This window comes from Phyllobates terribilis, unplaced genomic scaffold, assembly GCF_046119375.1.
Source record: "Phyllobates terribilis strain yellow unplaced genomic scaffold, ASM4611937v1 Scaffold_5__5_contigs__length_657084704, whole genome shotgun sequence".
NCBI classification, from domain to species: domain Eukaryota; kingdom Metazoa; phylum Chordata; class Amphibia; order Anura; family Dendrobatidae; genus Phyllobates; species Phyllobates terribilis.
Genome location: NW_027362765.1, coordinates 433,621,774 through 433,648,082, shown reverse-complemented (window position 1 = coordinate 433,648,082; position 26,309 = coordinate 433,621,774). Strand labels below are relative to the sequence as shown.

Sequence of the window (26,309 nt, the reverse complement as noted above, 5' to 3'; positions counted from 1 at the left end):
AACATCAAAACCACATAAATAGTTCCGCCACTGGTTTGACCACCCTGAGCCACGGAACCGGGTCGCCGCCACGAAGACTACAACCACCAGCATCCACCAAAAAGGGTCCGGCTCCGGGTGTCCCAAGGCCCAGGGGGTGCATCAGAACATTTTCATCACCTTTCACAATCACCAATGGGACAAGGCAGGGATGTCCTCTGTCCCCTCTCTTATACATCCTAGTGACGGAGCACCTGCTCTCATCAATTCGCCATAACCCCAATATTAGGTGGATTGAGGTGGGAGGCACCGAGTACAAGTGCTCTCTATTTGCTAATGATGTCCTAGTATATATCACTCAATCACATATATCCATCCATGCTGTTATGGCTGAAATAGATCACTTTGTTACATGGTCAAATTTTAAAATCAATGCAGCGAAGTGTGAGGCCCTTGATGTCTCCCTCCCCAAATCCATATAGGATTCCATCCAGTCCAACTTTCCCTTTGCCTGGCCCTCACAGGGTATCAAATACTTAGGAATTCCTATTCATAGAGACCTCTCCCATCTATGTTATCTTAATTTTGGGCCCTTTATTGAACAACTCCATACAGACCACGGTTCGCACGTTAGAACTGTAAGATTCACTACGTGAACCACTGGTGTTTTGTGGAAAAGCACATGTACACTGCGTTCCAAATTATTATGCAAAAAGTGTTTAGGAATGATAAGGGAAGGATTTGTTTGTCAGTTAAACTCATTGATGGTGATGTGTGTCAGGGCTCTTTATATCACTGTAAGCAATTGCAGACACCTGTGCTAATTAGTTTGGCAGGTGTGTCCAATGAAAGGCAAGACTACTTAAGAAGTTTGTCTCACATTATTAAGCAGCCTACATTTTCTGCCAAAATGGGAAAGAAAAAGGATGTGTCGGCTGCTGAGAAGCAACAAATTGTGGAGTGTTTAGGTCAAGGCATGACTACAATCAACATTGTGTGATGATCAGGATAAAGTGTCTTGGCAATCAAGAAGTATGTAGCTGATTCACAGTACACACGTGTGCGTGCTGATAAGGGCAAATTGAGGACTCTTTCCTACAGGCAATTACGTCAGGTTGAAAGAGCAGCGGCAAAAAAGCCTTGTCATAGCAGCAGACAAGTTTTTAAAGCTGCTTGTGCCTCCAACGTCCCCCGAACAACAAGATGCAGGGTCCTTCAGAGGTTTGCAGCTGTGCATACGCCATCCTGTCGACCTCCTCTATCCACTTCACACAAGCAGAAACGGCTCCAGTTGGCCAAACATTACATGAAGATTGATTTCAAAACTGTTTTGTTCACGGATGAGTGCCGTGCAGCGCTCGATGGTCCAGATGGATGGAGTGGAGGATGGCTGGTTGATGGACACCCCACGCAAACACGGCTACAGCGCCAACAAGGAGGAGGTGGAGTAATGTTTTGGGCTGGAATCATGGGGAGAGAGATTGTCGGCCCCTTTAGGATCCCTGAAGGCGCTAAAGATGAACTCCATAATGTATGTGGATTTTCTCAAACAGCACTTCCTGCCATGGTTCAAGAAGAAGAACCGTGTATTTCACAGCAAGATCATTTTTTTGCATGATAATGCACCATCTCATGCTGCACATAAAACATCTGCATCTCTGGCTGATATGGGCATAAAAGGGGACAAACTTATGGTGTGACCCCCATGCTCCCCTGACCTCTACCCCATTCAGAACCTTTGGAGCATCATTAAAAGGAGTGTCTATGATGGCGGGAGGCAGTTCACATCTAAGCAACAGCTCTAGGAGGGTATTCTGTCCTCATGCAAAACAATTGAAGCAGAAACCATCCAAAACCTGACAAATTCAATGGACGAGAGAGTTCAGAAGCTCCTTTCGAACAAGGGGTCCTATGTGAAAATGTAACATCACCTAGAATAAAGTTTTGAGTTGAAAACTGTTTGATTTCAGTTTCTAACAACCTGCTAATGCTTATAATTTCAAAAATGACCATTTTTTTGATCTTTATTAAAATGAAAAGGTTGATCGAAAAGTTTGGGGGATCTAAGAGTGTGGCAACCCAGTAGTCATGATTACTTCGAATTCTGACAATATGAGGGTCATGCTGCAGGTAGTGCAGCAAGAAGGCACTTATGTGTCTTGCGCATCTCGGAGCCCCAAAATTATTTTCCGGGCTAGATGCAGCTAAAAATTATTATTAATTTTAAATCTGGTGAAGCTTTAGTATAGATGGCCTAATAGGATCAGTGCTGCACACTGCTACAAAGCCCAAATTATTTTCCAGTCAAGATACAGATAAACATGATTAGTAATTTTAAATCTGGTGGAGCTTATTATAGATGGCCTAATAGAATCAGTGCTGCACACTGCTACAAAGCCCAAATTATTTTACAGCCAAGATACAGATAAACATGATTAGTAATTTGAAAGCTTAAAACGGTTGGTAGGGTGATTTTAACCAATCATTAAGCTTTTACTCTCCCCAGGATGACACAGGAGTAGAAAAGTCGTTTCGGATCCATGATTTGTTCATCTTTATGAACGTGAGTCTGTCTACATTAACAATGGAGAGCCGCATGCGCTTATCTGTCAGCACACCACCAGCAGCGCTGAACACACGTTCAGACAGAACGCTGGCTGCGGGGCATGACAAGATCTCCAAGGCGTAAGTGGCTAGCTCCGGCCATTTATCCAGATTGGAAGCCCAAAAAGAGCAAGGGTCCAGTGACACAGTCGTGGCTTCAATGTTTACTTGGAGATACTCCTGTACCATCGTCTCTAGGCGTTGACTATGTGTCAGACTTCTTGTCTCCTGTGGCCTTGCAAAGGATGGGCTAAAAAAGTGGTGAAATGATTCCGCAAAATTGATGTTACCAGCAGATACTGTGGTTCTGTTACGGTTTGAGTGCTGAACACTTGACGGTCCCACGGTTGGCAAGTTGGAACTGTGAGATTCACTACGTGCACCACTGGTATTTTGTGGAAAAGCACATGTAAGATTCTGCAACAGTCTCTGCTGATACTCCTGCATGCGTGCATCCCTTTCTATGGCAGGAATAATTTCTGCAAATTTACTTTTGTACCGGGGATCTAACAGTGTGGCAACCCAGTAGTCAGGATTATTTCTAATTCTCACAATTCGAGGGTCATGTTGCAGGTAGTGCAGCAAGAAGGCACTCATGTGTGTTGCGCATCCAGGAGCACCAAGTCCCTGTTGTGTTGGTGGCGAGGTAACAATCATGCTTCCTTCCTCTGTCCTCTCCCCCCAACCTCGCACAACAGAAATGTGATCAAGGTCTCCCTCATCTGATGAGTCTTCCATCAGTTCGTCCTCCACTTCTTCCTGGGCTCCTGCACCTTCCTCACTAGTTTGGCTGCTACCATGCGCCCTGGTAAAACCATCTCCCCCACCCTCACATGCCTGCCGCCTTGGTGCTGCCGACCATCTGGACCTTGCAGATGTTAGCCCTTCCGCATACAACTCCTCCTCCTCTACTTCCTCCACCTCCTCTTGTGCCACCACCTGACTCCGAATTCTGTTTAACATGTGCTCCAGCATGTAAATCACCGGAATAGTCATGCTGATAATGGCATCGTCAGCACTAAACATCTTTGTCGCCATTTCAAAACTGTGCAGAAGGGTGCATAGGTCCCTGATCTGAGACCACTCCTAAATCGTGATTTGCGCCACCTCTGAATCTCGTTGGCCCAGGCTATACGTCAGAACGTATTGCACCAGGGCTTGTCGGTGCTGCCACAGTCGCTGCAACATGTGCAGAGTTGAATTCCACCGGGTAGGCACATCGCATTTTAGCCGGTGAAGTGGCAGGCCCAACGACTTCTGTAGAGATGTAAGTCGCTGAGCTGCGGAATGCGAACGGCGGAAGTGAGCACACAGCGACCGTGCCCTCTGCAGAAGGCCATCTAGTCTGGGATAGTGGGCTAAAAATTGCTGGACAACCAGGTTCAACACGTGAGCCATACAAGGCACGTGTGTGACATTGCCCCGGCGAAGGGCCGCACCCAGGTTTGCAGCATTGTCGCACACGGCCTTCCCTGGTTTCAGGTCCAGTGGAGACAACCATTCATGAAATTGGTTCTCCAGAGCTGACCACAACTCCTCAGCTGTGTGACTCACATTTCCCAGACATTTCAATGTAAAAACTGCCTGATGACGTTGAGCCCTACTGCCAGCACAGTAAGGAGGTGTGCAGGATCCCTTCTGCGCAGTTAGAAAGCTTGTGGCATGACCAGACAGGCTTTGGGTGCAGGTGGAAGACCGAGAGGAGGTTGAGGAGGCAGAAGCAGTGGAGGAACTTTGACATAAAGAGGATTGATGCACAACTCGTGGGGACGGCAAGACTTGGACAGCAGCCCCTTGTCCTGCTGTCACCATAGTTACCCAGTGCCCAGTCAGCGACATGTAACGCCCCTGTGCATGCCTACTCATCCAAGTGTCTGTCGTGAAATGCACCCTGTCACACACAGAGTTTGTCAAAGAAGCGGTGATGTTGTGTGCAACATGCTGGTGGAGCGCAGGCACACCTTTCTTTGAGAAGTAGTGCCGACTGGGCATCTGGTACTGGGGCACTGCGTCGGACATAAGGTCTCGAAAATCCTCTATGTCCACCAGGCGGAAAGGCAGCATTTCTGTAGCCAAGAGCTTGCAGATGGTGAAATTCAACCTCTTAGCTTTCTCATGGCTAGGAGGAAATGGTCTTTTACTTGTCCACATCTGAGGGACCGAGGGCTGGCTATTGTGCTTAGACGGGGTTGATAAGGGTGTCCCCGGCAAACTGCCGGTCTGTGAGGAAGATGCAGGCGGACATGTTAGGTTGCCTTGATCCAAAGGTGGTGCTATCGATGTCGGACAGCGCTCAACACCAGCTGGTGTTACCACCTCCAAAGAAAATGATGACCTGCCAATCACGCTGGCTGTTGCGGGTAGAGAGGTGGCAGGTCTGCGCCCCAAAACAGGTGTGACTGCTGTCCCCCCAGTCACAGAGGATGAAGAGGCCGCGGATGCACAAGATATGGCAGACGGTGGTTGGCCCGGCTGGCTAGGCCGCATTGTAGCACACTGAGCTTCCCACTGCAACTTATGCTTCATGTCCATGTGCCGGTTCATGCATGAAGTACTCAAACTATGTATTTTTTGGCCTCTACTTAGCTTTTGCTGACAAATGTTACAGATAACACGAGTTGGGTCATCTTTATCGATCTGAAAAGATGCCCAGGCTATGCAAGGCTTAGCACCCATGCGACCTGAAGAGCCACCACGACTTGTGGTGAGAGGCAGAGTTGTGTTTGAGGATGCAGTTGTTGACGTGCTTCCAGTACTACGTCTCTGTCCAGGAAGGCGCAACCTGACCTCGTCGTCACTAGCATCTTCCTCCACCTCCTCTGCTGACCTCATCTCTTGGCTGACTGTGGGTTGACAGTAAGTGGGATCTCCAACCTCACCATCATCACCCTGTGTGTTATCACACCCGTCGTCCTCAGAGCCAACCTGTTCCTGCCCTGACAAAAAACTAAAGTTGTCGCTCCAATCAGGTATTTGAGTCTTATCATCGTCTTCCTCATTGTCTCCACCAACAGGAGTTACAGTTTGGGAATGAGGGTCTACATTATGGTCAGAACAAAATTATATTCAATTTGCAACCTGATGGAGGTCTGTATAGATGGATTAATAAAACAAGTCCCACACACAGCTAGAAGCCCAATATTTTTTCAGAGGTAGATGCAGAAAAAAATATATTCAGTTTGCAAACTGATGGAGGTCAGTATAGATGGACTAATACAACAAGTCCCACACACAGCTAGAAGCCCAATATTTTTTCAGAGGTAGATGCAGAAAAAAAATATATTCAGTTTGCAACCTGATGGAGGTCTGTATAGATGGATTAATAGAAAAAGTCCCACACACAGCTAGAAGCCCAATATTTTTTCAGAGGTAGATGCAGAAAAAAATATATTCAGTTTGCAACCTGATGGAGGTCTGTATAGATGGATTAATAGAACAAGTCCCACACACAGCTAGAAGCCCAATATTTTTTCAGAGGTAGATGCAGAAAAAAATATATTCAGTTTGCAACCTGATGGAGGTCAGTATAGATGGACTAATACAACAAGTCCCACACACAGCTAGAAGCCCAATATTTTTTCAGAGGTAGATGCAGAAAAAAAATATATTCAATTTGCAACCTGATGGAGGTCTGTATAGATGGATTAATAGAACAAGTCCCACACACAGCTAGAAGCCCAATATTTTTTCATAGCTAGATGCAGAAAAAAATATATTCAGTTTGCAACCTGATGGAGGTCTGTATAGATGGATTAATAGAACAAGTCCCACACACAGCTAGAAGCCCAATATTTTTTCAGAGGTAGATGCAGAAAAAAATATGTTCAGTTTGCAACCTGATGGAGGTCTGTATAGATGGATTAATAGAACAAGTCCCACACACAGCTAGAAGCCCAATATTTTTTCAGTGCTAGATGCAGAAAAAAATATATTCAGTTTGCAACCTGATGGAGGTCTGTATAGATGGATTAATAGAACAAGTCCCACACACAGCTAGAAGCCCAATATTTTTTCAGAGGTAGATGCAGAAAAAAATATATTCAGTTTGCAACCTGATGGAGGTCAGTATAGATGGACTAACACAACAAGTCCCACACACAGCTAGAAGCCGAATATTTTTTCAGAGGTAGATGCAGAAAAAAATATATTCAGTTTGCAACCTGATGGAGGTCAGTATAGATGGACTAATACAACAAGTACCACACACAGCTAGAAGCCCAATATTTTTTCAGAGGTAGATGCAGAAAAACATATATTCAGTTTGCAACCTGATGGAGGTCTGTATAGATGGATTAATAGAACAAGTCCCACACACAGCTAGAAGCCCAATATTTTTTCAGAGGTAGATGCAGAAAAAAATATATTCAGTTTGCAACCTGATGGAGGTCTGTATAGATGGATTAATAGAACAAGTCCCACACACAGCTAGAAGCCCAATATTTTTTCAGAGGTAGATGCAGAAAAAAATATATTCAGTTTGCAACCTGATGGAGGTCTGTATAGATGGATTAATAGAACAAGTCCCACACACAGCTAGAAGCCCAATATTTTTTCAGAGGTAGATGCAGAAAAAAATATATTCAGTTTGCAACCTGATGGAGGTCTGTATAGATGGATTAATAGAACAAGTCCCACACACAGCTAGAAGCCCAATATTTTTTCAGAGCTAGATGCAGAAAAAAATTATATTCAATTTGCAACCTGATGGAGGTCAGTATAGATGGACTAATAGAATGATGCTATGCCCAAAAGATTTTACTTCACTAGGTGCAGTAAAAAAATTGGTATTCTATACACAGGTGGTATATCTTGCAACACAGATAGGCTACTCCACTGACTAACACACTCTGCAATAGGCCAAAAAGGATTAGCTTTGCTAGATTCAGCCAAATGCTTTGAAAAAAACTTGCACAGCACTGGCACAGACCTGCCTGGCAAAAACTGATAGGAACTGATGTAACCTAGTCCTGAAAAGGACTCCAATTACAATTAGTCTTTACTCCCACAATCTATCTATTTAAGAGCACAGACCTGCCTGATAAAAGTCGTAGAAAATGCTGTAACCTAGTCCTTAAAAAGACTGCAATCACAACTATTCCCTACTCCCAAGCTATCTGTAGATTTGTGCGAAAATTGGCTTGAAATTAACAAGGTATAGCGCACACAGCAACAGCGGTGCCGTCTAACACGCAGCTGCAGCAGTGAGAAAATGGTGGCGACGGGGAAAATGGCTTGGTCTTATAGGGCAAGGACATGTGACATACACTGACAATGACACATGCCCTTGCTTGTGTGAAAAAAAGCACTTCGCTCCGTTTGTGCGCTGCCGATAGGCTGACAGATTGCACCTCCCCACTGCAAATGCGGGAAAGAGAAAAATAAATGGAGATCTTCATTGTTCCTGCAGAGATCCATCCCCTGCCCCTACCCCCACCCCGCTGTACACTCAAACTGCGTATTAACATTAATTTACATCATTACTGAGAAAAAATCCAGTTATGATTTTGGTGCACGAACAGTTATCGAACATAACCTCGAACAGCCGAATTTTTCTCAAATTGTTCGTGTTCGCCGAACGGCTCGAACACCGCCCAAAACAGCTCGAATTTGAGATTGGCGAACAGTTCGAGTAGAACAACGCTCATCTCTAATGATAACTAATGACTAAATAAGATTTCATCCATCCAACTATACCTGAGCAGACGACTCCAGCATCTTCATTGTGTCCACAGTTATGTACTGTAAATGGTTGGTGTGGACAGTCCCATATGTGTTGTTCATTGCCAGTACATTGCACATCATCCAATACAATTAATCCTTGCCCTTGTCCAAATGCAGCACTGCCATTAAATGCAAGAGCTTGGCCACAATTTAACTGCCGGCATACAACTTGTGCAGCATTAATATCCCAATAATCATCACACACAGTTCCCCATGCTGCATTGTAGAGGATTTCTACACGACCACTACATTGACCATTGCCATTTACCAGTCTTAAAGACATGTCTAAACCTAAAAAAAAAGAGAATGGTCATTTCCAAATTCAATATACTGTGGACGTTTCCACTGTTTAGGCACATCAAGGGCTCTCCAAACGCGACATGGCATCAACCAACGATTTCAGCCAATTTTGAGTTCCAAACTTCAAATAACTGTCCTTCCCTTCAGAGCCCTGGCATACGACCAAACAGTACCTTTCTTCCACATATGGGGTTATCAGTGTACTCAGGAAAGATTGTACAAAAATATTTATGGTGTAATTTATCTTGTTACCCATGTCAAATAAAAAAAATTGGGGCTAAAACCACATTTTTGTGGAAAAAGTTAGATATTTAAATAGTTACAGCTCAACGTTATAAAATTCTGTGAAGAACCAGGGGGTTCAAAGTGTTCACCACACATCTAGATAAATTCCTTGAGGGGTGTAGTTTCCAAAGTGGGGAGAAATTCCTGTGTTTAGGCGCATGAGGGGCTCTCCAAACGTGATATTGCATCCGCTAATGATTTCAGACAATTTTGAGTTCCAAAAGTCAAATGGCGCTCCTTCCCATTCAAGGTCTTCCGTGAGACCAAACAGTACCTTTCCATCATATATGAGGTATCGGCGTACTCAGGAGAAATTGCACAACATATTTTTTGATGCATTTCCTCCTCTTACCCTTGTGAAAATAAAACATTTGGGGGCTTAAACAGAAATTTTGTTGTAAAAATATGACTCCTTGCTCTTGACAAAAAGTAGCATTGCCTTGAAAGCTAAGAGCATTGCCAAACTCTAACTACTGGCATACAACTTGTTCATCCCTAGTATGACAGTAATTATCACACCTAGTTCCTCATGATTCATTAAAGAGGTTTTATACAGAACCACTACCTTTTAGCAGCCTCAAAACTACGCCCAAAGAAAAAGATAAGTGACTTCCAAAATCAATCTACCGGAAATAATCTCAAGGGCATATTCCCAACTAACACATTTATTAATTGGATATGCCATTATTATGTCACAGATTCTGGACCCACCCCTGGGACCCTAATCTATCTGGATAATTAATCCTAATCTCTCTTGATAGTTAATTTAGAAAAAATAGTAAAATTGCTAAAATAAAAATATAATGAGAAGTGTTGAAAGTTTAAAATGATTTTTGTTGGATTATTGCTACTGTTGAAAAACCATCAGGATTCCATTATTGGGGTGTTGATGACCTCACAACGGAATTCTGCTCCGACATAAAACCACATACTATTTAGTATTTAATAAGGAAGGTAACAAAGTACCTCAGTCAATTAAGATTTTCTTATAAAAAGCTATTTATTGTTTGAGGCGCCCTTAGTGTTAGAAGGTATGAAAATATGCTCAACTTGAACATCTATGCAAACAACATGATAGGATAACAGATAACTACATAGGATTTAATCCATTCAAATATACCTGAGCAGACGACTCCAGCATCTTCATTGTGTCCACAGTTATGTACTGTAAATGGTTGGTGTGGACAGTCCCATATGTGTTGTTCATTGCCGATACATTGCACATCATCCAATACAATTAATCCTTGTCCTTGGCCAAATGCAGCACTGCCATTAAATGCAAGAGCTTGGCCACAATTTAACTGCCGGCATATAACTTGTGCAGCATTAATATCCCAATAATCATCGCATACAGTTCCCCATGCTCCGTTATAGAGGATTTCAACACGACCGTTACATTGACCATTGCCATTTACCAGTCTTAAGGACATGTCTGAACCTAAAAAAATGATAAGGAAAATGGTAATTTCCAAAAATAATTCACTGAAATATTGTTAAAAAAGTATTCCCATTCTGCACGGGACATTCTATAAATGTGTAATAAACAATGATAAGGCTACACTGCTGGCCAGGGGCACTCAACTGGACAACTGCGGTCTGAATCGGGATGCCAGCAGTCTGGACCCTGCCATCCTTCCACCATAGATGTGTTACAGGAGTGCGTTTTCTCCTTTAACCTAAAAGAGCATATTAAGATGAAGCTGAAGATAACACTTGAAGGAGGTTTAGAATTTATTAAATGGAGAAAGGCTATAAGTGGAAACAAAATTATGTAAAGCTTTAGAACCAGACTCTGGTACCAGTGTAATTAAGGAGTACAACATTATACCAAGTGAAGGAAAATCAGAGACAGGACTTAAAAAGGTTGTCCACTACTACGATAACCCATTCTCATTCACCGTGTTTTCCCCTTATAAAATCATAACATCTATACTCACCTCCCGAGCAGGCTTGAGGTTCCAGCCACAGCTCTAACTTCCTCTATATGTTTGATTTGTCCAAAGAAGGGGGAGCAAAGTGGTCACTGATTGTCCAATTGTGTTTGGGTTGTGTGTGTCTAAGCCTGTGTGTGTCTGGTGATAGGGAGACTGTGTGCGTCTGGGCTACCACCCTGACACACACAGGCTCACTATCTCAAGACTGCAAGTACTGCTATGTGACTGTCACGGGTGTGTTGCCACGAAGATCGTCACGAGTACACAGCCTGACTTCTCGCAGCTGACTTGTTGGTGCTTTGTGTTTTCTTGGCAGTGAAGGAGTTAATTCTCTCTCTCTCTGGGCTAGCTGAGGTCCAGCCTCGCCCAGCTGCAATCAATGCTTCGTTAGTGAGACTCCTTTATATTCCTGCAGGTCTGTTTGTGAGGTGTCGGTGAAAGCTTTTCATTCAGACTTACAGAGCGGATCTGGTGTTTGGAGTTGCTGAGATAAGTGTATTTGAAAGTGTTATTTCCCTTTCCTCGCTTTATCATTTATCTCCTTTCCCGTTGGTGTTCCCTCTGTTGTAGTTTTGTTGAAGTTGTATGCAAGGTGGTTTTGGTTTTTCCCTTGTACTGTCTCGTTCGTCTAAATACTGTGTGTGGGCATATTATTGCTGGTTCCCTATTGTTGTGATCGGGGTCCTTCTCAGGACTAGATTACTGTGGTGCAGGGATCCTCAGGAGGTAGGGGTTACGCTGGCGGCCTGGACCTCTGTACCTTTAACAGTACCTCCAGGATGAGGGATTAGTCAGGGCCCCAGCTTAGGGTCAGCTTAGGCCCCCTACCTCCAGTATTCTGTGACAGTGTGACAGTGACTATCTTGAATGTGACTATTTTGAATGAATATGCACTTCCCATACAAATCTACAATGTTAATGGCTACAATAAGTAATGGCTCTGGATAATATAAGTAGAACCTATTAAAAGGCACTTGCACTTTATTTATTTATTGATTTCTAGGTTTCCACCGCAGTCTATCCATTTTAATAACCTATGCCCTTTGCCTATATTTAAGAGTGCATTTTTTGTTCAGCAAGACCTGTGATGTCTGTGTGCTACGTTGTGTGATAGCTCTGCTTTTATTCTATTTTGTTTTATATATATGAATTAATAATAAAGCCAAACATTTTAATAATTTTAATAATTCTAATATGTGCGCCTTCCAGCGCAGGGATTTATTTCCTGGGTAGTGTTTTTCTAGTATTGTTAAAAAGGTTTCATTTAAACCTTTGACTTAGTGTGCTAATTTATTTATTTATATAAGCCTGTATATTGACAATTGAGTTGATATTTACTGCAACTTATTGTCTGCTAACTTTGCAAGTCAGGGACGCAGGGTCAGTGAACAATGGATGTTTGCTAATTTTTTTTGATTGATCATTGTGTGAACCCTGTGGCTTATTGACCCACAAAACACAGAAGGACCAACTATGTAGATTGATTAAATGCTCTAACTATGAGAGTTAAACTCATTGCACCTCCCTCCTGACCTGTGGATGATAACCTGAGCTATAGATGTTTGCATAATAAAGGATTTCTATAGCTCTGAAAAAATAATCAGAGTGAATTGCCATAGCAAAAACTAGGACAACATGGCTCCTTTAAGAGGGACACAGATCTGACTTCTTACAGGATGTCAGCTGTGAGGACCACGGCCCCAACAGGAATAACACAGATCTACGCCACTTAATAGCACCGAGCCCATGGATATGTTTGGGGAAGCTAGGATTGTGATCCTCCAGTCACATAAACCCAAGGCATACAATTGGAGAATTCAGCCTGGGGCCATTAGGTTACCTGGCTCCGTGGAGACGTTCGGAGAAGCTAGGTTGGGACCATCAGGTCGCCTGGCCACATTCCTCAATAGATTGTCAGCTTCCTAAGCTTGTCATCACCTCCTCTCTGTGGGTGCCCACCAAAAGTATGGTGCCACTGGTGGCGGTAGTCAGCTCTGGAAGCCCCTGTGTCGCAGCTGCTCTAATCCTGGTGAGTCAGCAGAAAGTGATACTTTGTAATTTTGCACCATCTTCTGTAATTTGCTGGGAATGTTCTTTATGTTATTGTCTGTATGGTGGCTCAATAAAGTATTGCCACACTGTTTTACATTCACTCTGTGTTGTCTGAGTAGCATTATGCCCATGGGAAAAGGAGTCCGCACCAGCGGGATGAGCACTGGTCCGGACGAAAGCACCCACTGACCCCTTTGTCTCCACAGACATTATTATAATTAAGGCTATAAATACCCCTACTTTTGGTGACGGAGTTAAACAATGAGTTTAAAAGTGTGGATAGTGGATGATTTATTCAATGTAATAATGACAGATGTTTATTATGTAATAAACAGAGAACACAGGAATCATTATCAGCAGTATAAGGAACACACTAAAGATCAATATAATGTCACATTATCAAAAAATTCACATTTTTGGTGACTGAAGTGGTAAATAAAATACATTTGCCCAAAAGGAAATAAAGGATGCCCAAACACAAAGCACAGATGTAAATGTATATCATGGCAATGGATATAATGCAAATACCCAACACTCGATAGAAAAGAAAGTTGATTGAGGAAAATTGGAAAGGAAATCAAGAAAAAGTCCCAGCCCCAATACAGTAAATGGGAGATAACAGGTATTTTTAGCCTGAGATAAACTGTTCTAAATAAGGCATCAGCTGCCCGGCACCACATGGCAACCCATTTGACCCCCGCTCAAAATTGCCTTGTTTGCAGCAACCTTATTGGTAGAAAATATGAAAATATGATCTGTATGAACTTCTATGCAAAACACATGATAACTAATGACTAAATAAGATTTCATCCATCCAACTATACCTGAGCAGACGACTCCAGCATCTTCATTGTGTCCACAGTTATGTACTGTAAATGGTTGGTGTGGACAGTCCCATATGTGTTGTTCATTGCCAGTACATTGCACATCATCCAATAAAATTAATCCTTGTCCTTGTCCAAATGCAGCACTGCCATTAAATGCAAGAGCTTGGCCACAATTTAACTGCCGGCATACAACTTGTGCAGCATTAATATCCCAATAATCATCACACACAGTTCCCCATGCTGCATTGTAGAGGATTTCTACACGACCATTACATTGACCATTGCCATTTACCAGTCTTAAAGACATGTCTAAACCTAAAAAAAAGAGAATGGTCATTTCCAAATTCAATATACTGTGGACGTTTCCACTGCTTAGGCACATCAAGGGCTCTCCAAACGCGACATGGCATCAACCAACGATTTCAGCCAATTTTGAGTTCCAAACTTCAAATAACTGTCCTTCCCTTCAGAGCCCTGGCATACGACCAAACAGTACCTTTCTTCCACATATGGGGTTATCAGTGTACTCAGGAGAGATTGTACAAAAATATTTATGGTGTAATTTATCTTGTTACCCATGTCAAATAAAAAAATTGGGGCTAAAACCACATTTTTGTGGGAAAAGTTAGATATTTTTATAGTTACAGCTCAACGTTATAAAATTCTGTGAAGAACCAGGGGGTTCAAAGTGTTCACCACACATCTAGATAAATTCCTTGAGGGGTGTAGTTTCCAAAATGGGGAGAAATTCCTGTGTTTAGGCGCATGAGGGGCTCTCCAAACGTGATATTGCATCCGCTAATGATTTCAGACAATTTTGAGTTCCAAAAGTCAAATGGCGCTCCTTCCCATTCAAGGTCTTCCGTGAGACCAAACAGTACCTTTCCATCATATATGAGGTATCGACGTACTCAGGAGAAATTGCACAACATATTTTTTGATGCATTTCCTCCTCTTACCCTTGTGAAAATAAAACATTTGGGAGCTTAAACAGAAATTTTGTTGTTAAAATATGACTCCTTGCTCTTGACAAAAAGTAGCATTGCCTTGAAAGCTAAGAGCATTGCCAAACTCTAACTACTGGCATACAACTTGTTCATCCCTAGTATGACAGTAATTATCACACCTAGTTCCTCATGATTCATTAAAGAGGATTTCTACAGAACCACTACCTTTTAGCAGCCTCAAAACTACGTCCAAAGAAAAAGATAAGTGACTTCCAAAATCAATCTACCGGAAATAATCTCAAGGGCATATTCCCAACTAACACATTTATTAATTGGATATGCCATTATTATGTCACAGATTCTGGACCCACCCCTGGGACCCTAATCTATCTGGATAATTAATCCTAATCTCTCTTGATAGTTAATTTAGAAAAAATAGTAAAATTGCTAAAATAAAAATATAATGAGAAGTGTTGAAAGTTTAAAATGCTTTTTGCTAGATTATTGCTACTGTTGAAAAACCATCAGGATTCCATTATTGGGGTGTTGATGACCTCACAACGGAATTCTGCTCCGACATAAAACCACATACTATTTAGTATTTAATAAGGAAGGTACCAAAGTACCTCAGTCCATTAAGATTTTCCTAAAAAAAGCTATTTATTGTTTGAGGCGCCCTTAGTGTTAGAAGGTATGAAAATATGCTCAACTTGAACATCTATGCAAACAACATGATAGGATAACAGATAACTACATAGGATTTAATCCATTCAAATATACCTGAGCAGACGACTCCAGCATCTTCATTGTGTCCACAGTTATGTACTGTAAATGGTTGGTGTGGACAGTCCCATATGTGTTGTTCATTGCCGATACATTGCACATCATCCAATGCAATTAATCCTTGTCCTTGGCCAAATGCAGCACTGCCATTAAATGCAAGACCTTGGCCACAATTTAACTGCCGGCATATAACTTGTGCAGCATTAATATCCCAATAATCATCGCACACAGTTCCCCATGCTCCGTTATAGAGGATTTCAACACGACCGTTACATTGACCATTGCCATTTACCAGTCTTAAGGACATGTCTGAACCTAAAAAAATGATAAGGAACATGGTAATTTCCAAAAATAATTCACTGAAATATTGTTAAAAAAGTATTCCCATTCTGCACGGGACATTCTATAAATGTGTAATAAACAATGATAAGGCTACACTGCTGGCCAGCGGCACTCAACTGGACAACTGCGGTCTGAATCGGGATGCCAGCAGTCTGGACCCTGCCATCCTTCCACCATAGATGTGTTACAGGAGTGCGTTTTCTCCTTTAACCTAAAAGAGCATATTAAGAATGAAGCTGAATATAACACTTGAAGGAGGTTAAGAATTTATTAAATGGAGAAAGGCTATAAGTGGTAACAAAATTATGTAAAGCTTTAGAACCAGACTCTGGTACCAGTGTAATTAAGGAGTACAACATTATACCAAGTGAAGGAAAAGCAGAGACAGGACTTAAAAAGGTTGTCCACTACTACGATAACCCATTCTCATTCACCGTGTTTTCCCCTTATAAAATATCATAACATCTATACTCACCTCCCGAGCAGGCTTGAGGTTCCAGCCACAGCTCTAACTTCCTCTATATGTTTGATTTGTCCAAAGAAGGGAGAGCAAAGTGGTCACTGATTGTCCAATTGTGTTTGGGTTGTGTGTGTCTAAGCCTGTGTGTGTCTGGTGATAGGGAGCCTGTGTGCGTCTGGGCTACCACCCTGACACACAAAGGCTCACTATCTCAAGACTGCAAGTACTACTATGTGACTATCTTGAATGTGACTATTTTGAATGAATATGCACTTCCCATACAAATCTACAATGTTAATGGCTACAATAAGTAATGGCTCTGGATAATATAGGTAGAACCAATTAAAAGGCACTTGCACTTTATTTATTTATTGATTTCTAGGTTTCCACCGCAGTCTATCCATTTTAATAACCTATGCCCTTTGCCTATATTTAAGAGTGCATTTTTTGTTCAGCAAGACCTGTGATGTCTGTGTGAAACGTTGTGTGATAGCTCTGCTTTTATTCTTTTTTGTTTTATATATATGAATTAATAATAAAGCCAAACATTTTAATAATTTTAATAATTCTAATATTTGTGCCTTCCTGTGCAGGGATTTATTTTCTGGGTAGTGTTTTTCTAGTATTGTTAAAAAGGTTTCATTTAAACCTTTGACTTAGTGTGCTAATTTATTGTTTATATAAGCCGGTATATTGACAATTGAGTTGATATTTACTGCAACTTATTGTCTGCTAACTTTGCAAGTCAGGGACGCAGGGTCAGTGAACATTGGATGTTTGCTAATTTTTTTTGATTGATCATTGTGTGAACCTTGTGGCTTATTGACCCACAAAACACAGAAGGACCAACTATGTAGATTGATTAAATGCTCTAACTATGAGAGTTAAACTCATTGCACCTCCCTCCTGACCTGTGGATGATAACCTGAGCTATAGATGTTTGCATAATAAAGGATTTCTATAGTTCTGAAAAAATAATCAGAGTGAATTGCCATAGCAAAAACTAAGACAACATGGCTCCTTTAAGAGGGACACAGATCTGACTTCTTACAGGATGTCAGCTGTGAGGACCACGGCCCCAACAGGAATAACACAGATCTACGCCACTTAATAGCACCGAGCCCATGGATATGTTTGGGGAAGCTAGGATTGTGATCCTCCAGTCACATAAACCCAAGGCATACAATTGGAGAATTCAGCCTGGGGCCATTAGGTTACCTGGCTCCGTGGAGACGTTCGGAGAAGCTAGGTTGGGACCATCAGGTCGCCTGGCCACATTCCTCAATAGACTGTCAGCTTCCTAAGCTTGTCATCACCTCCTCTCTGTGGGTGCCCACCAAAAGCATGGTGCCACTGGTGGCGGTAGTCAGCTCTGGAAGCCCCTGTGTCTCAGCTGCTCTAATCCTGGTGAGTCAGCGGAAAGTGAGACTCTGTAATTTTGCACCATCTTCTGTAATTTGCTGGGAATGTTCTTTATGTTATTGTCTGTATGGTGGCTCAATAAAGTATTGCCACACTGTTTTACATTCACCCTGTGTTGTCTGAGTAGTATTATGCCCATGGGAAAAGGAGTCCGCACCAGTGGGATGAGCACTGGTCCGGACGAAAGCACCCACTGACCCCTTTGTCTCCACAGACATTATTATAATTAAGGCTATAAATACCCCTCCTTTTGGTGACGGAGTTAAACAATGAGTTTAAAAGTGTGGATAGTGGATTATTTATTCAATGTAATAATGACAGATGTTTATTATGTAATAAACAGAGAACACAGGAATCATTATCAGCAGTATAAGGAACACACTAAAGATCAATATAATGTCACATTATCAAAAAATTCACATTTTTGGTGACTGAAGTGGTAAATAAAATACATTTGCCCAAAAGGAAATAAAGGATGCCCAAATACAAAGCACAGATGTAAATGTATATCATGGCAATGGATATAATGCAAATACCCAACACTCGATAGAAAAGAAAGTTGATTGAGGAAAATTGGAAAGGAAATCAAGAAAAAGTCCAAGCCCCAATACAGTAAATGGGAGATAACAGGTATTTTTAGCCTGAGAAAAACTGTTCTAAATAAGGCATTAGCTGCCCGGCACCACATGGCAACCCATTTGACCCCCGCTCAAGATTGCCTTGTTTGCAGCAACCTTATTGGTAGAAAATATGAAAATATGATCTGTATGAACATGTATGCAAAACACATGATAACTAATGACTAAATAAGATTTCATCCATCCAACTATACCTGAGCAGACGACTCCAGCATCTTCATTGTGTCCACAGTTATGTACTGTAAATGGTTGGTGTGGACAGTCCCATACGTGTTGTTCATTGCCAGTACATTGCACATCATCCAATACAATTAATCCTTGTCCTTGTCCAAATGCAGCACTGCCATTAAATGCAAGAGCTTGGCCACAATTTAACTGCCGGCATACAACTTGTGCAGCATTAATATCCCAATAATCATCGCACACAGTTCCCCATGCTCCGCTATAGAGGATTTCAACACGACCGTTACATTGACCATTGCCATTTACCAGTCTTAAAGACAAGTCTGAACCTAAAAAAATGATAAGGAAAATGGTAGTTTCCAAAAATAATTCACTGAAATATTGTCAAAAAAGCATTCCCATTCTGCACGGGACATTCAATAAATGTGTATTAAACAATGATAAAGCTACACTGCTGGCCAGAGGCACTCAACTTGGCAACTGCGGTCTGAATCGGGATGCCAGCAGTCTGGACCCTGCCATACTTCCACCATATATGTATTACAGGATTGCGTTTTCTCCTTTAACCTAAAAGAGCCTATTAAGAATGAAGCTGAAGATAACACTTGAAGGAAGTTAAGAATTTATTAAATGGAGAAAGTCTATAAGTGGAAACAAAATTATGTAAAGCTTTAGAACCAGACTCTGATATCAGTGTAGTTAAAGAGTAGAAAACTATATCAAGAGAAGGAAAATCAGAGACAGGAGTCAAAAAGGTTGTCCACTTCTACGATAACCCATACTCATTCACCGTGTTTTCCCCTTATAAAATAATAACATCTATACTCATCTCCGGTGCAAGCGCAGTTTCAGCTACAGCTCTTATTTCCTCCAGATGTTTGTTTTGTCCAAAGAAGAGAGAACAAAGTTGTGACTGATTGGCTGCAGAAATCATGTGACATGGATAGAGATGACACCAGCATTGCTGGAAGGGCGCACGGACCGGAGATGAGTATAGGTGTTATTATTTTAAAAGGTCGAAACATGGTAATTGAGAAAAGGCTGTCCGAGTAATGGATAACACTTTTAATACACAAGGTCAAGTGCATGAGGGCAGAGATTTTTGTAATGATGTTTACAGATATGGTTTTAGAAATACTTTTTATTAGTATGGCAATGGAAGACATCAATATAATAAAGGCTATAACACCCTTACTAAAGACGAGGAAGCTAAAAAATTAATTTTGGGCCCCAGCCCCAATAAATTAGATGTTAGGTTACAGGTATTTTTAGCCTTAGTAAAACTGTTCTAAATATGGCATCATATCCCTGGTAGTGTTAATCCACCCCCGTAGTGTTTGGGTTCGGTTCGGTTCGTCGAAAACCAGCATGTTCGCCGAATGGTTCGTCGAACGGTTCGTCGAACACCGTCGAACACTGTCGAACACCGTTAAAACCAATGGCAGGCAAACAAAAACACATAGAAACACATAGAAAACAAATAGAAAACACCTTCAAAGGTGTCCAAAAGCTGACAAACTGCTCAGAAGACACAACTAACACATGGAAAAGTGACAAGTACATATAGTCATGCGAAAAGAAAAGAGTTGGAGGAGTAAAAGGAGGAGGAGACACAGATATAGGCATGTCATGCCCTTCTAAAATCAAGAAAGGCTGGAGTAAAAATCTAAAATCAGCCTACCAACACCCAGACGTCGTGACAAGAAAATTCAAAAAAATAAATGTCTTTAGGTAGAATGGCGGTTCCATTCAGAACACTTTCCTTACAAGACGTAGTGGTATCCCCGTTGTGAGTCGTGCCAAAAACGGAACCCAATACATTCGGACTAATCCACCATTTGTCATATGCAAGGGGCAGGTCAGTAAACGACAACATCGACGCGGAACCAAGTACAGTAGTATATACTGTACCTCCTTTGACAATGCAATCAGGCGGGTCAAGAAGTTGGGAAGGGGCACCCTAATGGCCAAAATAGACATTGAGGGGCCGTTCCGGTTACTTACTACCTGTGCCTCCGAATAGTGTCCACCTATTGGGCTGCTTCTGGGAAGGAGCATACTATATAGATCGCTGTTGGCCCATGGGGTGGTCCAGATCCTGCTCACTATTTGAGGCGTTTAGTTGCTTCCTCGAATGGGTTGTCATGGATGTTTCTAAGGGGGCACATAATATCCATTACCTCGACGACTTTTTATGCCTGGGCCCAAAAGATTCGCCACAGTGTGAATACACACGGTAGTCCACCTGTGAGAAGGAGAGAGCTGGAGGGAGAGCCGGCACCACAGAGCTGAGGGATCAGATGGAGAACAGAAGAAGGAAAGAGGGCGAGGGATGTAAGGGAGTACGGTGGAAGGCTGACCTGAGCTCCCCCACGTTCCTGCTGGATGGGGAACAGCCCTGGGAAGAAAAGCCGCTTGCGCATCCCTTTGAGGTTACGAGCGCGAGAGGGCAGATGGACTACGCTGGAGTGGGTGGCCGACACTGCCAGGCCGTTCCTGCCCGTGCGACCTCCATGTTTGTGCCAGAGCCGCGGTGGACCCTGACAGCCAGCCCCCCTCTCCCAATACTGGTGCCTGTCCGCTGGTGGGTCGAGACCCCCCGCGGTGGAGGCAGGTCTAAGCTCTGTAATTTAAATTGGCTCTGTAATTTGAATGAGTACACTTTAAATCCTTTACAAGGATCTATTGGAGGGCAAGACTGCTGCCAGCAGCCACAGAAACAGGAAGAGGAAGAGGAGGAGCTTATCGTGTGCAGGAGCTGTGTGTGTTTGGAGTGTGCTCTCCAAAGAACCAGGAAGGAGGCCCGCGTCCTGCCTCTCTAGTCCCCAGGGAGAGGCAGGGATTCCCAGGAGGGGCTCATGGTGGCCCCTGCTCCTGCCCCCCGATCTGCACCAGCGGGGTGCAGGGAGCCATCTTTATCGGCTGAGGAAGGTGATAGGAGGTCGGCTAGACTTAAGAGCATGGATTCCCCAGGTCCAGCTCTCAAGGAAGGATCGCAGCCGCAGCAAGGATCCCAGCCACAGCCTGGTAAGGGGCGTGCATCTGCCCCTAAAATGACTACCAGTGTGACGGTTGGGGGGTCTGGTCGTGTGGCCTTAAAAAGTAATTGGGAACCATGGATTCTCGGGACACTGTGGAAACTTTCACATCCGCATCTCCTACATGTTTAAAATCTATGGAGAGACTGGTAGGGACATAACTCGTTTGCAAGAGGAAATCAAAATGGAAAAAGCAAAGTGGGGTGGTCGCAGCTCTGCAGGTGGGAAGAATACCCAGAGTGTAGCTGTCAGGGTGAAAGCCCTGAGGGAGAAAAGGGAGGTCTTAATAGCCCTCCAGGAGGAAATCCTGAAAAACAAAGGACCTTTTATGGAGAAGCTCCTGAATGACTGACGTTTCGCCAGCATGGGGAAACCAAGTCAGGACAGTGGTAATGAGAATGCAGCGCTTGGCGCTCAGGCTGGTGCTGCCTCACCTAGCTGTACAAGGTCTCGGGAGAGATCACCCCATGGCATGACTGTCAGTGAGGTCCCCCCTGGCAGTAGCACCCAGCACAGTCCTGCTGTCATATGTGGTTCGGCTGTGCGGCCCGGATCGGTCGTTGCGCTGGGATCTGCTCTGCAGGGCTCTGCCGCTCCTAGCGGTCTGTGTGCTCTGCAAAGCTCTGTCACACAGCATGTTTCTGCTGCAGTGCAGGACTCTGCCACTTTGCAAAAAGGGAAAAAAAAAGTGGTTTCTGTTGCTGTGCATGATTCTGGTGCGCTGGGCTCTGTTGTTCCACAGCACTCAACTGTTTAACCAGGCTCTGTTGCTCCTCCCAAATTAGCCTGCAGCATTACTGCATGCAATGAACTGAGCAGCATCAATCTTGGGTGTGTTCCACCTAGCAGCGATCAGGTTCTGCCCCCAAGAGGTTCAGTCAGTGGTGTCCAGCCAGGTAGGGAGGAGCAAGGGCTGGACTCTACCAGCAGCATGGAGGTGAGCCAAGATGGTGGCAAAACTACAGAGGTTGTTGTGGAGAGGTCAGTGAGTATGGCCTCGGCAGATGATTATTCACTGGGACCGAGGCAGGAGCCTGTTTCCATGTCGTACGCCGGTGGTGAACTTGACGTTAGTGAGGAAGATTACGAGTCAAGTGGATCTGAGGGCCTGTTAAAGGCTATCAAGCAGCAGGAATCCCCTATGGATCTGACAGGGTTTTCTCTTGGTGATGATATGCCAGCGGAGGAGGTGAAAGGAAAACCCAAGAGGAGAAACGGAAGGGAAAAAAACTCCGGTGCTGCACGAGAAATGGTGAGTTTTAAATATATAAACATGCCTGATGTGCCTGCTATTTCCTGTGTAAGCCCCACTGGGCCGCAGCCGGCTCGGTCTGTGAGTGCAGGCTGTGGGTCAGGCGGGGAGAGCAGGAAGGAGGGCGTGAGTGGTGAAGCTGCCATCTCTGCGGTTCACAGCAGGGGTGGTGGTGCAGCGGTTTTGGTAAAAATACCAGACATTGAGAGTATGGTGGAGTTTCCTGCTCTTCCCCTTGTATCTAAGCCGGTCGTCACTGGGGGTACGGGGGGAGGGGCAGAGAAGCATACTGCTGCGACAGGGGCACAGCCTGCCAAAGTGGGCGAGATGGTCATGGCCCCTGGGGCCGATGGGGTGGTTGGTATTTCTGTCACCCAGGGTAACGGAGGGCCCGTTGAAGAGGCCCTGGAGGTAAATAAAGTGATTGTGGTGGCAGCTGATAAGGAGATAGTTGTAAACAGTGTAAATACTGTAAATAGTGAGCACGCTGGGGCTCTACCTGATCCTGTTGATGTAAGTGTGGAGGGAGGTGTGGGGGGGGTGTGAGGAGGTTGTGGATGGAGGTGGTAATGGCTGATGGGGGGACGAATGGGGTGAGTGGTGAGGTGGAAGTGAGTGTGGGGGGTGCAAAAAGTGGTGTAGTTGGTGAGAATTCCACTGCCCCCCAGCAGTAAGGGTCAGGCCCCAAGGGGGTAGCTATGCTGGGGCTGTTGCGGTTGGGTTGGGTGGTGTGTCTGAGTCTTTGTCTGGGGAGCTCGGCGATGGTGACTTGCAACGGTGTCTTTTGGAGGCCCTGAAAAGGGGTGAGGAAAGCTTTATTGTGGGGAAAGGGGTGGTTGACCTGTCTTTTGGACAAAGAGGCATGGATTATCAGCCTTCCAAGATAAAGGTGCAGGGAGGGTGTGGTCTCTGCCAACTACAGAGCAGGGTTGTGCCCGTAAAAATGTGGTCCGTTTTCGGTGGGTGAGCGATGATGCGTTCCCCCCTAGGGACAAGGTGGTGGAGCTCCTCCTGAAGATGGGTTTCAAGGTGGAGAACATCTATGCCTTAATCCAACCTTTCAGCACCACCTACTTTGATGTCAGTTTCGTGAGACCAGAGGACATGGAGCTTTTCTGGTCTCAGTATGAGCTGACTCATAGTCGCCCTGAATGGCGGGGGTTCTCAGTGCAAGCGATCTCCCGTCAGAACGCGGTTAAGAAAGTGACCGTATTAACAGGTAACGAGTCACTTTCTTGTGTGGACATCATGACCTGGATAAGCAGGTTCGGGGATGTGGTCAAGATGCCGAAACGATCCAGATTTTTTTCGGGCATTTGGTCTGGGGCCTGGACCTTTATGATTAAGTTAAAAGTTTCGGGTAATACCGTTACGCACATCCCTTCCTCAACATTTTTTGGGAGGGATATGATCATGATCTTTTACCAGGGGCAGCCGAAGGTCTGCCACAAGTGCGGTAGTCCCTCACATTTTAGCGCGGGGTGCAAGGTGGTGAAGTGCGCTTTATGTGGGGGTCTTGGTCACCTTGCTGCAACTTGTGGTGACATTAGGTGTAGCCTGTGTGGGGATCTTGGTCATCCGTTCAGCCGCTGTCCACGCTGCTTTGCCAATATGGTCCTGAATCCTGTGGGTTTGGCCCATGGCAAGGGGTCCAATCCTGCTGGTGAAGGGACTAGCAGAGGTGGGAGGAGCGAGAGACCAGTGAAGAACAGAAAGCCGGGCTCCTCTAGGGTGAGGCGGCAGGAGAGACGGCAGGAGGGGCAACCAGGGGGGGGGAGTGGAGGGGTGATCACCCTGCCTCATAACCCTGGTGTTAGTAGATCTGTGGCTGAGGTCTCAGGCAGTGAGCTGGACGAGGAAGTGGAGAGACTCAATAGAGAGGAAGATGCCGAGGACTCGCGTTCCTCATGTAGTGAAGACGCGAAGGAATGGCTAGATGCAAAAAATAAAAAGCGGAACGGGAAAAAGAAGCCTAAAATCAAATCTGCGAGGGGGCCTCTGGGCTCGTCCTTGGAATGGGAACCCCTTGGGACACCAGCTGAGACCCAGACCCAGTTGCCGGAGGAGGGCTCAACCGCCCCGCCCCTGGTGGACCTCACCAACCGGTATCACGTCTTATGTGACATCTCTCCTTCCTCTTCAGATGGGGAGGAGGAGGACGTGGTGCCGGGTGAGGCAGGTGTGGTGGCAGGGACTTTAGAGGGCACCGGGCCTTCTTCACTGGGGGTGGAAAGTAATCCCTCGGGGGAGGAGGCTGCGCCGAGCTCTTTAGACAAAGGGGTGCGAAAGGAGGGGATGGATGTGTCTGTATGTTTGAAGCGAGTTGCTTCTACTGAAGAGGTTTCTGTGTCACAAGGGCGTGGGAAAAAGCTCACTGTCGAACCCAATCACCCATGATGGCGGCACTCACCCCGTTGATGCTGGCAACCATTAATGTTGCCAGCATAAAGTCAGATGGGGCTAGGTTTACAGCCTTTGATTTTCTCGATCGACTTGACACCGACATTTTATTTTTGCAGGAGACCAGGTTATCAGATCTGACATCTTTGCGTAAAGCAAGAAGGGAATGGTCGCATGGGCCTTCCTACTGGTCTCTTGCGGCTGAGCCGTATAGTGGGGTGGCGGTTCTTTTTAAAACAGCAGATGTTGAATGCCGACGGGTTATTGAGTTCGAAATGGGGAGGTGCTTGATCTTGGATGTGCTCATGAAGGGACAAGAGCTTCAACTCATAAACATCTATGGTCCACAGTCCAAATGGGATCATAAAAGTCTTTTTATGAGGATTAAACCCTTTCTGTTTTCTAGCCGGCAGGTGGTCTTTGGAGGGGACTTTAACAATGTCTCGACGCCCCAGGACAGAAGAGGTTCCAGAGACGGGCTGGCTTACGACAGCGTCGTGTTAAATAGTATAGGTAATGAGGCTCAACTGGTGGATGTTCACATCAGGAATAACCCTGGCCACATGAGGTTCACATACTTTAGAGGAAGTCAGACTAGATCTAGAATAGATAGGTTTTATTTAAAGGAGGAGGCTGTTTCCTCACCATTATTGGTGGTGGAGGTAGAATTCTCTCATCACTGTTTGATTTTGTTTTCTTTGAAAGTCACAGAGACCCCTCGGATGGGAAGAGGCGTGTGGAAGCTCAATTCGTCACTCCTTCAGGATTCAGCTGTAAGACGCTCCTTTGAGGATATTCTTCAGAGCCCGGTACCATTGTTGGGCCTTTGTAGCACTAAGTCGGAGTGGTGGGAGATATTTAAACACCGGGTAGCGAGATTCTTCCGCCAGCTCTCGAACCTCAGAAGCTTGAACAGGGAGCGCCTGTATCAGAGCCTGAGGAGGAAACTCGAGTGTCTTGTCTCGTCTGGGGGTGACCGTGAGGAGATCTCCAGAGTGAAATCCTTACTGAAGAGGTGTCAGTATGATAGGCACACATCTTTAGTTTTTGAGAGGGATTTCGGGAAATACCCCTCGCCTGATCCCTACAGAAACTGTAAGATGTCAGTGAATAGTAAGGTTGTGGTAGGTCTGAAGGATGGT

General features: G+C 44.3%; 1 protein-coding gene across 1 annotated transcript in view; it reads right to left on the bottom strand.

Annotated features, from left to right (window-relative positions):
* Positions 1 to 26,309, bottom strand: part of LOC141271604 (scavenger receptor cysteine-rich domain-containing protein DMBT1-like) — an 89,206-nt gene that overhangs the window by 43,806 nt on the left and 19,091 nt on the right. Inside the window, exons 3-8 of the mRNA XM_073681647.1 lie at positions 18,489 to 18,806; positions 15,416 to 15,747; positions 13,700 to 14,009; positions 10,543 to 10,638; positions 10,010 to 10,327; positions 8,278 to 8,589 (exon numbers count right to left, since the gene is read on the bottom strand). Of these exons, the coding sequence (XP_073537748.1) occupies positions 8,278 to 8,589; positions 10,010 to 10,327; positions 10,543 to 10,638; positions 13,700 to 14,009; positions 15,416 to 15,747; positions 18,489 to 18,806 (1,686 nt within the window). The remainder of the gene's footprint in view (positions 1 to 8,277; positions 8,590 to 10,009; positions 10,328 to 10,542; positions 10,639 to 13,699; positions 14,010 to 15,415; positions 15,748 to 18,488; positions 18,807 to 26,309) is intronic.